Raw genomic sequence first — 12,498 nt, forward strand, 5'->3', positions numbered from 1 at the left:
TACATAATAACCACGCAGGTTAATCAGCAGGTTAATCAGCAAAGGTTAATAATAATAACCATGCAGGTTAATTAGCAACGCTCGCACAATACCTAGCTTAATAATAAGTAGGCAATTGGCACAAGTGTAAATTATACATTCGTCACTCAGTTTTAACATCGACGGTTAGCTCAACTTGTTCGTCAGCTTGCTGTGGAGCCTATGGTCAGTTGGTGACAAGTTTGAATCACTTAAATTTTTTTTTTTTTTTTTTTACATTTAATTAATTTATCATCTCTCTATATAAACGTAACTAGCTATTCATATCAATCGAAATAACGTTCATCTCTGCGAGCCTTCAGAGCTGCTCTTATTTGTAAATAGAAGAAAAAGGAGTTTTTCATTGTTCAAGAGTGGATATGTTGCAGAAAAAGAATTGAAGTGATTCAAACTTGTCACCAACTGACCATAGGCTCCACAGCAAGCTGACGAACGAGTTGAGCTAACCGTCGATGTTAAAACTGAGTGATGAATGTAGTGGGGAGTGTAAACAGTGATTCAACCCCCCTCAATGTACAGTGATTCAAACCCATAACGTTATTAATAAAACGCGAAATAACAGCATATAACGTTATGAATAAAACGCGAAATAACAGCATATAACGTTATGTTATATAACGTTTATGAGTGAATCTGGTAGAGTGAATCTGGTAGTTGTTTTGATAAATATGTACATTCCGCCGATTAACATTACATTTCCGCGAGTAGGTCGCTTAACATTACAAGGCTTGCTTGCGTTACGAGCGTAGCGTCACGTGGGGTCAGTGGGCCAATCAGAGCAATGCGGAAGCACAAGTGCGTTACCTTAAGTGTTCACGCTCCTGGGTCTGGGGCTGGAAAGTTGATTTAATAAAAAAAATAAACGAATTTAATCAGATTAATCTCTTTATTCAAATTGAGGATTTAGTTTGAGGATATTAAAATATATATATATATACATATATATATGTATTATTAAAATAATTTTAATAATACAGCGGGGACAGCCTTCGGGGACAGCCTTACTCCACAGCCAACGCACACTTTTATCCATGTCCTCCAAGTAGCTTATAGCTTTTGTGAAGTGGAGTTAAAGGGGAACTATCTTATAAATGGCCTTTTTGAGTGTTTAGCATTGTTTCCTAGCTATGTGAACTTATATTAATATGATCTATGTCTCAAAATTCTCATATTGGCGCATTCTTCCAATTCTCCTCTCACAATATTCACCCTCACTGAACTGAGTCGTTTGAAAATGTGCCTATATGTGATGTCATATAGTCACTGCTGCATGTTAATGTTCAAGAGGCGGCGCTGCGGCGCAGTGGTTTAGGAGCCCAGGCTCAAAACAGCTCGAGATCTTGAGGTAGAAAAATGCTGTTTTTGAGGACTTGATTAGAAATACAAAACAATGAATAAAAAAAATATATATATTACAGAGGTGTTCCATAGACTCACAGGAATTGTGTAAAAGTGCCCAAATAGTGAAAGAAATAGTAAAATAGTTCCCCTTTAAGATCACTCACCGACGTTCCCGGGAGCCCGTATGGACAGTTTCACTGGAGTTTGTGTTGCTACAGGGACACACTTTGGACCCCAAGTGTATTTCCTGTCAGTTATTGCATACTAGCAAAACATCTCAACAGGAAATTTACTTGGGGTTCATTTAGAATAGAGTGTAACCCTTTCACTACCACACGACAGCCGGTTAACCCTTTCACTGTGACAATACAGAAGGTTAACCCTTTACTATCACACAACCGATGGCGATGCTGCATCATTAGCTCCGCATCCGGTTAGCCTAGGCATTGTCCAACTAACACCTCTCCCGAAGGCTAACCGGTCATGTCCGCTTCCATTCATTGTGCTAAACTAGGCTAATGTGCAGCCAGATAGCTTCCTACTGAACGCACAGAGAGGAAACTGGTATCTATCTTCTTGTCTCTCTCTCTCTGGAGAAGACGGTAAGCTAATTTCCCAAAATGTTGGCGTGTTCCTTTAAGTTGAAGCCATCTATACATGGTCAGGATGAGTGGCCGTCCAAAGAGGAGAGGTTCTACATGCAGGTTTCCACCTCTCTCTCCAGGATATTGAATATCAATCTAATTTTCTTCTTTCTTTCTTTCTTTCTTTCTTTCTTTCTTTCTTTCTTTCTTTCTTTCTTTCTTTCTTTCTTTCTTTCTTTCTTTCTTTCTTTCTTTCTTTTTGTTTTGTTGTGGAGGCGCGGCATTACCGGTGTTTGTTCTTCCACCCGGCACTAGTAAGAATAGCATCGGCTGTGATTCGAGCCTAAAGGCAGCAACAGATGGAGGTATCAAGGAGTCAGGAAGGTCAGAGCCCTGGTTCTGGGCGGGTATATAAAAGGACAGCACTTTTCCACTGCTGGGTGACACATGAGAAACCTGAGACTCGTATTTATCAGAAGTGTGTTTTTTACAAAAGCTACAGTAATACACTAACCCGGGGCAGGACACACACACACACACACACACACACACACACACACACACACACACACACACACGGAAGCACAACACACACACACACACACGGAAGCACAACACACACACTTCTTTCTTTCTTTCTTTCTTTCTTTCTTTCTTTCTTTCTTTCTTTTTGTTTTGTTGTGGAGGCGCGGCATTACCGGTGTTTGTTCTTCCACCCGGCACTAGTAAGAATAGCATCGGCTGTGATTCGAGCCTAAAGGCAGCAACAGATGGAGGTATCAAGGAGTCAGGAAGGTCAGAGCCCTGGTTCTGGGCGGGTATATAAAAGGACAGCACTTTTCCACTGCTGGGTGACACATGAGAAACCTGAGACTCGTATTTATCAGAAGTGTGTTTTTTACAAAAGCTACAGTAATACACTAACCCGGGGCAGGACACACACACACACACACACACACACACACACACACACACACACACACACGGAAGCACAACACACACACACACACACGGAAGCACAACACACACACACACACACGGAAGCACAACACACTGGCAGAAATACTCACACAGACATGTACGTATGTACAGGAACACATTCACACACGCAGAAATACAAACACACTCATTCACTGAAACACAAACACACACACAGAAATACACGTACACACTTGCAGAAATTGATGATCATCTTAATGATCATGGATTGGATAATGAGAAGAACAGTTGGACAAGGCGAGAATGGAAGTTGACATCAAAACTCGACGATCTGGATTTTGCAGATGATGTATAGCATTACTCTCCTCTACCAAACACCAAATCCAGGAAAAAACGACAAGAATGGAGAGCGAAGCCAGACGAGTGGGACTCAAGATTAACACCGGAAAGACAAAAACCATGAGAATTAATGCAAGAAACCATGACAAAATCAACATCAACGACCAAGAGATTGAGGATGTAGACCCATTCACATACTTGGGAGCCACCATCTGTAAAGAGGGAGGAGGTAAGAAAGACCTAAAGAACAATCTCCAAAGCAAGAGGTGCATTCATCAAACTCAAAAAGATCTGGTACTCCAACAGCATCTCAAGAAGAACAAAGCTGAGATTGTACAAAACACTGGTGGTGCCAGTACTGTATGGATGTGAAACATGGAAGATGAACAAGGGAAACAACAAATCAGTCGACGTGTTCCATAACAGATGCCTCAGAAGAATCCTCAGAATCCAGTGGCAAGACCGCATCAGCACCGTAGAGCTACTAGAAAGAGCCGACATGAAGCTGATGAGCAAGGAAGTGAAGTGGCGAAGATGGAAGATGATAGGACACATACTGAGGCAAGACCACAACAACGACTGCAACATATCAATGACTTGGGCACCAGAAGGGAAAAGAAGAAAAGGAAGACCAAAGACTACCTGGAGACGCACAGTAGAGAAAGAAAGAAAAGAGGCAGGGTGGAGCTCATGGCCTGAAGCAAGAACAACGGCAGCTGACCGGGAGAAGTGGAAATGCTCGGTGAAGGCCTTGTGTGCCACTAGGCACGAAGTGGATAGGTAACAGGTAACTTGCAGAAATACACACACAGACATGTACGCACGTACAGGAACACATTCACACATGCAGAAATACAAACACACTCATCCACTGAAACACAAACACACACAGACAGAGAATACACGTACACACTTGCAGAAATACACACAGACATGTACCTATGTACAGGAACACATTCACACACGCAGAAATACAAACATACTCATTCACTGAAACACAAACACACACACACAGAAATACACATACACACTTGCAGAAATACACACAGACATGTACGCACGCGCACGTACAGGAACACATTCACATACGCAGAAATACAAATACACTCATCCACTGAAACTCAAACACACACACACACATATGCACACACACAAAGGAATAGACAACCACACAATGCAAAACAATTTAATAATGCTGTTAAAGGGCTTATGGGATAATCCACCAGACTGGAGTATACACTACATCGTCACAGGAATGTAATTCCCTCCTAGTCCCAAAAAGAACAGGGCTTGTTTCAGCAGGACTGGGGTTGAGACTGACACACACACAAACACACACAGACCCAGCAGCTCCAAAAACCTGCTCTTCTCCTCTCCTCCCATCTCACACAGGCCTTTTCCCGCCCACCCCTCCCTCTGTGGGCCTTTTCCTAATCCAATGCTTATAGACTGTAGTGGCTTAAAATAGCATTTTATTTGTACTTTAATAGAGGATTTCTGGTGCCTTTTGACATTTCGTGACACCATTCACTAAATCAAACATTCACTCTTCCTGCTCGTCATACCACACGTCTGAATCCAGTGTTGTAGTACTCGAGTCCATGATGGAGGACTCGAGCATTGACTGCATTCTCTTTGAAATGGTGACCGCTGTGACATTTATGTTTAATGTAGACCCTTTTTTATTTGTATTTCAGCTCTTTGACTGCCAGGGTGGACCGTGGAGTGGACTCAACCTTGATGACTTGGACTCGGACTAGGGTAATGACGACTCGGCTCGGACTCGACTCTGGCTCTTCTTTGGTGACTCGGACTCGAACACTGGGGACTCGAGATTTAGTGACTCGACTACAACACGTGTCTGAATCCACGAGGCGGCGCGTCCGTCCCTGCTGTAGTGCCCTCTGCCTCCGCCTCTGGACACTGATACTGTAAACACAGTGTAGTGACAACAGCATCGAGTGTCCCTGTCAGGTCAGTGGGGACACGCGGGCCCTGCGGGACCGACCGGAGGACACTCTCTGCGGACAGTGACAGTGACAAACGACCGCCTTTGATGGCAGGCTGCGGCCGCCATATTCTGTATCCACTGTATCCAATATGAACCGCCTGACTCCTACCTCCGCTGCACAGCTAAGCACTAAATAACATCTCACACAGGGATTTAATGAAGCCTTTATGTACCTGCTATAAGGCTACAATACACTACGATTATGCCACGCTTAACACCGTAACAGCATAGCACCAGGCTCAATACCCGCGGACGTTCACTTTGTTCGCCGATTAGGGATTTGTGAAGCATTAATGTGGTCGAGGCCTTTCAAAGACCTCCCGTGGTTCTGAGGTTACCTCAAGGGTAAAGGCATCTATGGAGATACATGGTGGATTTGTTTATTTGTTTATTAAAAAGGATCCCCATTAGCTGATGCCAATGGCACCAGCTAGTCTTCCTGGGGTCCGAAGTCACACATATCAATATATACACATACAAATATACATACATACGCACACACACGCACACATATATACATGTATACACACACACTATATACATACATATATACACATACACGCACACATATTCAGTATATACACAATACAACAACCTAACTTATTACAATCAGATACACGGTGGGTGACTACAGTGAGCTGAAATAGAAGCAAAAACAATGATCCAAATGAAAGTTGTGCTTTTTTTTTAAAGATGATCCGGTACAATCCAGACAGAGAGACTGGAGAGAGACCGTGTTGACCACGACTTGAGCCCCTTGTCTCTCTGGATGACATCATTGCATCATCAGCACTGCAGTTCCTAATTAGTAGGCCACACAACGCTCACGATTACAGTATGGACGTTGTTTTGTAAACATTGGCCACTAAATGTTGCTTTTTGAGTAAGACTTTGCAATGTAGATGGTTTTGGCAATAGGACAACATGAATTAGGATAGTTCCAGTCTCCACAAGTAGAACTCTTAAAAATGGATTTTATATATTGTTAAAGGAACACGCCAACATTTTTGGAAATTAGCTTATCATCTTCTCCAGAGAGAGACAAGAAGATAGATACCAGTTTCCTCTCTGTGCGTTCAGTAGAAAGCTATCTGGCTGCATGTTAGCCTAGCTTAGCACAATGAATGGAAGCGGACATGACCAGTTATCCTTCGGGAGAGGTGTTAGTTGGACAATGCCTAGGCTAACCGGTCATGTCCGCTTCCATTCATTGTGCTAAGCTAGGCTAACGTGCAGCCAGATAGCTTTCTACTGAACGCACAGAGAGGAAACTGGTATCTATCTTCTTCTCTCTCTCTCTGGAGATGCCGGTAAGCTAATTTCCCCAAATGTTGGCGTGTTTTTTTAAGGAAAAGGTTCCTCAACATGTGCTCTTACACCACTGATCACCACTTTATGGCTGATGGGACACAACCTTCCTAGTAAACGGTCGAGTCCATCCACCCATTCTGTGGGTCTGCTCCTCCTGTGTGTTTCAGGTCCATAATTGCAGAGTCAGGCAGATATTTCACCTTGAGGAATATGTCCTTTAGCTTCCGCCAGACCTGCTGTGCCACTCAGCACTTTTTCCTGGGCTCCAGAAATCATTATCAGCCACCGTGGGGTATTTAAACAGCAGCCAAGGCGCTACTTTGATATTCCACCGCCCTCTCCGACACCCTTACCTCCCACTGATCTCCCAAAGAGACGGCCACAGCACCCCGGCACATATTTTGGGGGGGAGGTATGCTAGAAGTCAGCATCTTGGGTCTCTCATCTTGTGTGAGAGACCCACACACACACATACAGACATTTATAGAAACATTATAAAATCAATAACGCTGTAAAGTTATTTCTACTTCCTCACTCAAATGAAATGGATTCTTATCATCACATAGCAACAATATATTCTGGTCTGGAAGTCTTCAGCTCTGTTTCTCTCACCGAGAATCAAAGGATGGCCACAGAGCTGACGATGACATTGAGGGGGATTTTGTGGGAACTGCATGCACCTGCACACGTGTGTGTGTGTGTGTGTGTGTGTGTGTGTGTGTGTGTGTGTGTGTGTGTGTGTGTGTGTGTGCGTGTGTGTGTGTGTGTGTGTGTGTGTGTGTGTGTACATTATGTTAATTCATGAGGTCATCCATCGTGTGTGAGAGGACCATCAGAGGCAAAAAGGGGTCAGAGGACATCTCATTAGCTGTGTTGGATGATCTGAGGTTAATTGGGAAGTCAAAACGGAATATACAGTAGACACACAAGTTGATACAACACACACACACATACAAACCTACCGGTCATGGGTACAGTAGACACAACACACACACACACACACACACACACACACACACACACACACACACACACACACACACACACACACACACACAAACCTACCGTTCATGCCGTTGTAGATGCTGCGGTGATGTGGTGACAGCTCGTCTCCGGTGGGCCTCCTCTGCCCCTCCCTCCCGGGGCTCCCGAACTTCATGTGGTCGGGGCTCAGACTGTACTGGTGCCTATGAGTTTCGGGGCTCCCCCCCTGGACCACACAGCCCTTCTCGTGGTGCTCGGGGGTCCCTAAATGAGCCTGCCTGGGCTCGGGGCTCCCGCAGCCGATGCTGCCCCTGTGGTGCCTCTGGTAGAGCTCCCCGCTGCCCCCCTGGCCCAGCAGGTGCTGCTTCTGGCCCAGGAGGAGGTCGGAGCTGTGGTGCTTGGGGTGCTGCTCGGGGCTCCGCCGGCCCACATTCCTGCCGTACTTTTCGGGACTCAGGCCGCGCATGAAGCGGCTGTGGTCGGGTACGGAGATGGAGCCGCAGCGGGGGCGGCAGGGGTGGGGCAGGACGTAGGGGTACTCCAGGCTGGTGCTGCGGTGGCGTCCCACGGGGTGGTCCGGGCTGGACACCTCCCGATCTCCCCCTCCACCTCCTCCTCCTATTCCACTGATGCTGCTGCACCTGGGTTTATGGAGGAGTTCGGGGCTCCCTTTCTCCCCACCACCACCACCTCCACCTCCACCACCACCGCCACCACCACCTCCACCTCCACCACCGCCACCACCACCACCACCACCACCGCCACCCACTCCCCCAGCCAGAGGAAGCTGCTTATGGTGGTGGTCGGAGCTGTCTGCGCTCCCTGCGCTGGAGGTGCTGCTCCCATCCCCCACGTCCCTCATCAAGAGCCCCGTCCCGGGCACCAACAGCAAACTGCTCTGGCTGTCTATGGAGTTCCGGCACCCTCCTCCTACACCTACGCCCACTCCGACTCCTCCCCCACCACCACCACCACCACCAACTCCTCCTCCTCCTCCTCCTCCCACTCCCCCCTTCTCCTCGTCCAGGAGCAGGCAGAGCTCCTTGAGCTCCAGGTTCTCGCGGACCACGTCCTCCTGCCGCACCTCCAGCTCCTTGAGCTTCTGCAGGTAGAGGGTGACCTCCTTGCGCATGATGCTGGCGCTGTAGCGGCCCAGGCGCTGCCACTCTCTGGACACGCGCTTCCCCTTCTGGCGGTCGTCGTCTAGGAAACAGCACAGGTCCCGCAGCTCCCGGTTATCCTCCTGGAGCTTCTGGTTAATGTCCTGGGGATGAGTGGACAAGGAGGGGAAAGAGGAGGGGAAAGAGGAGGGGAAAGAGGAAGAGGAAAGAGGAGGGGAAAGAGGAAGAGGAACGATGAGAGAGGTCGACATAATGTGGTCACATCAGGACCAATGTCTGAGGGGGAGTAATAGACGGGACTGTGTCGATCAGTAAATAGCTCTTAAAGGAAAACTCCAACATTTTGGGAAATTAGCTTATTTGGCATCTACCCTGGAGTTAGACAAGAAGATACATACCCTTTTTCTTCTCTGTGCATGCAGTAGGAGTAGGAAGACACGCACCGTTAGCCTAGCTTAGCGTCAGTCACTGGAAGTAGGTTCCTCCATTAGCCTAGTTCCCAACGTCTTCCTACTTCTACTGCTAACTCCAGGGTAGATGGCAAATAAGCTCATTTCCCAAAATGTTGGAGTTTTCCTTTAAATAGTTCACTAAATAGGTCTTAAATAGTTCACTAAATAGTTCTTAAATAGTTCACCAAATAGGTCTTAAATAGTTCACTATAAATAGGTCTTAAATAGTTCACTATAGGTCTTAAATAGTTCACTAAATAGTTATTTCTATGTCTGCCGTTTCCTTTCCCAGTAACTACGCCGCACAAATCATGTGCATGCACGTGGCGTCATTAAAACAGTGCAACCAGCTTTGAAATCACCAATGCACCCCTGATTGTAGCCATAATGAACTTAAATCATAATCCTCCGCGTTGTGTTCCGTATGAGCCCAATAAAGATAAACCGGGTGAATCCAACTGCGTTATTCAATGTGCAGAGTACATAACGTAGATTAGAATGCTCTGGTGGAGATGCACAGAGGTTAGACTTAGAGAGAGAGACCAAATCACATGCCCACAACAACCAATGCACTGTGGCAGCTATCCTACGTGACAGCCTCTTCTCTCCTCTATCACTCTGTAATTATTCACCTCTATCTCTCACCTTTCTCTCTCTCTCTCTTTGATCCTCTGGCAAGTGTCTCCTATCTAATTAGGCACTACAGAAGGATAGGGAGGCCTCCGAGAGCAGCCAAAAGATCACAAGTGTCAGCCAGACCTCAGTCACATGCAGCTTTAACTGCTAAACAGAGTCAAAGTTCATGACAGTATTCCTCTTATTAGTGCCACACACATCAAGGCAGCTGCAAAGAAGAAGAGTTATTTTTTTTCAAGGCAAAGGCTGTCATCCTATAAGGGTATTTTTTTAAGATTTATGTGCGTGGTATTCCAAGAACTGCAGGCTGCAGAAGATGGTGCCATTTCCAAGGCTTGTGAAATGAGGTAGACAACAGGTGTGTGTGTGTGTGTGTGTGTGTGTGTGTGTGTGTGTGTGTGTGTGTGTGTGTGTGTGTGTGTGTGTGTGTGTGTGTGTGTGTGTGTGTGTGCAAGAGAAATATATTGTCCCATGATTCAGATTATTAGATACCATATGAGGAATGACACATACAGGCGCCCATCCCTACACACACACACACACACACACACACACACACACACACTAAGTGCCAGTAAACCTATACACGTCCCATAATAAAAGATCGAATCCCATCCGTGATAACCCATAACAGCGCATCCCCCCTGTTTCTCGTGCATGTGCGCGCTCTCAGGTGCGCTCCAAACCTATGATCTCATCATTTTTACACATGCTGCGCCCCCCCCCCCCCCCCCCCCCCTCTCACCTTCAGCCCCCTGATCTCGTTCAAGTGCAGTTGGAGGCTGCGATTGACTTCCCGGATCAGATTCCCGTGATCCAGGATAACGCTCATCTTGTCGGCATCAGAGCGCCGCAGCCGGCGCACCAGGTCCTCTTTAGTCCACTTGAGCAGCTCCTCGTCCGTCACATTGGAAATGTCCTCCGCTGGACTTTCAGTCTTCGTGATCGACAACTGAAGCGGGGGCTGGGGGGGCGGAGGAGTAGCTTTCTCCATTTGGTACCCTTCCTCCGATACCGACAACAACGGGCATAAAATACTCAAGGGCGCGTTGACAGCCTCTGCTCGCATCCGCTCTCGGGTCGAGTATATAGGGTCGGAATAAATGATTACCGTTTGAAATCCAAGCGCATAGTTTTTTGGCCTTTTTTCCAGCTGCGCTCCCGACACTAGTTCCTTCCTCTCCAAACGCAACAGCTGACGATGCGCCGGCAGGCAGGGTGACTGGGTGAGAGATAAGAAGAAGAGGAAAAAAGCTACATCTACATCTACAGTATCATCAATGCAACATTCCACACACACACACCGGCTTGGACTGTATATACACTACAGTCTAGTTACCGTGAGTTAGCGTTTCAGCTTAATATCCAAATGCAATCAAAGTGGAGAAAGGTTCTTCGGCGGGCAGCGGGCAGTTGATGCGCACACCTCCCGCCTCTGGGTTTGACACTCCACGCATATATATAGGAGAGGTTCCGCTGCGTGGTTTGGTTGCATCGCCAGCCTGCAAGTGCACGGGGAAAAGGAGAGAGCGTGACTGCTGCAAACACCTCTACATCTCTCTCTCTCCCTCTCTCTCTCCCCCTCTCTCTCCCTCTCTCTCCCCCTCTCTCTCCCTCTCTCGGGATCTTCCACACCACCAAATTATTGTCCTGTGTATACAGTGCCATCTAGAGGCTAGAAGCATCATAACGTGTCTTCTTACCAAGGACCAAGGACAACAGTCGATTTACAATTTTACAATATTCCAGGGCCATGGACAGCTCCGTTATAGTTTTACACAATGTGCGAAGTCCTAACTGTGGCCTATGGTGTCGGTCTTATGTGCTCAAATATGCAAACCTGTATTCATATTCTAACATTAGGTCTTTAACTTTAGTCTGCACTTCTGTTCCATTGAATGAAAAACGTAATATAAACAGGCCATGGACGCCCAACCAAGACAGTGTCCTGTGGCAGCCCCAGGAACCCCCATCTGAGAACATGTGTTGATTTAGTCCAGACTCAGAAAAGTACAATATATAGCCTACCATATGACTTGAGAGATAGCCATTCTTTTTGTATTTTATTTTTTTATTATTTTTTTAAACAAACACATAAACAAACATGACAACACACGATAAGATATACAAGCATTAATTGTCAGAGCACATCCAATTAAATCACATTTTAGTTAATTGTCTTATATAAGATATACCCCTAATACCTGTTATCTAAAAACCTACACACATATGCTCCAGCTCGAACCCCCCCCTCCCGGACCCCACCTTGGGTAGTACCCCCATTATCCCTCGCACCTAACCAGACACTACCATTATAAGCTAGCTTTTATTCTCTCCACCACTTCTAACCACATTGACATTTTGGATTCATTGAGACCCAGAATTCTTGCTGTAGATATTTCTTGATAAATCACATCGAGATATGTAAGAAACCAAACTTTCCGGCACATTTTTTCCGGTTGAAACCAGCGTGATGCGATCAGCTTTTTAGCTACTGTGATACCCGATAAAACCAATCTCTTTAGCGGTGGATTTACTGCAAACTCAAAAACATCATTCAATAGTAATACCGAGGGGTGTACAGGTATATTCCAAGATACGAGTTTTGATAATTGTTGGGTCACATCTTTCCAGAATGCCTTAACTGGTGGGCAGTCCCAATACATGTGCATAAATGTCCCTTCGTCCCCATTTGTACATTGGGAGCATTTGGAGTCTTGTTTAAGACCCATTCTGCACAG

At 46.1% G+C, this 12,498-nt stretch overlaps 1 protein-coding gene across 1 annotated transcript in view; it reads right to left on the reverse strand.

Annotated features, from left to right (window-relative positions):
* The window catches only part of ccdc85al (coiled-coil domain containing 85A, like), a gene marked incomplete at its 3' end in the record, with an annotated part of 54,640 nt that extends 43,718 nt beyond the window's left edge, over positions 1 to 10,922 (reverse strand). Inside the window, exons 1-3 of the mRNA XM_084319057.1 lie at positions 10,503 to 10,922; positions 8,302 to 8,812; positions 7,630 to 8,217 (exon numbers count right to left, since the gene is read on the reverse strand). Coding sequence (XP_084175183.1) covers positions 7,630 to 8,217; positions 8,302 to 8,812; positions 10,503 to 10,826 — 1,423 coding nt within the window. The 5' untranslated portion in view covers positions 10,827 to 10,922. The remainder of the gene's footprint in view (positions 1 to 7,629; positions 8,218 to 8,301; positions 8,813 to 10,502) is intronic.
* Between the last annotated feature and the right edge of the window lie 1,576 nt (positions 10,923 to 12,498).

This window comes from Notolepis coatsorum (assembly GCF_963971535.1).
Source record: "Notolepis coatsorum genome assembly, chromosome: 7".
Taxonomy (NCBI): Eukaryota; Metazoa; Chordata; class Actinopteri; order Aulopiformes; family Paralepididae; genus Notolepis; species Notolepis coatsorum.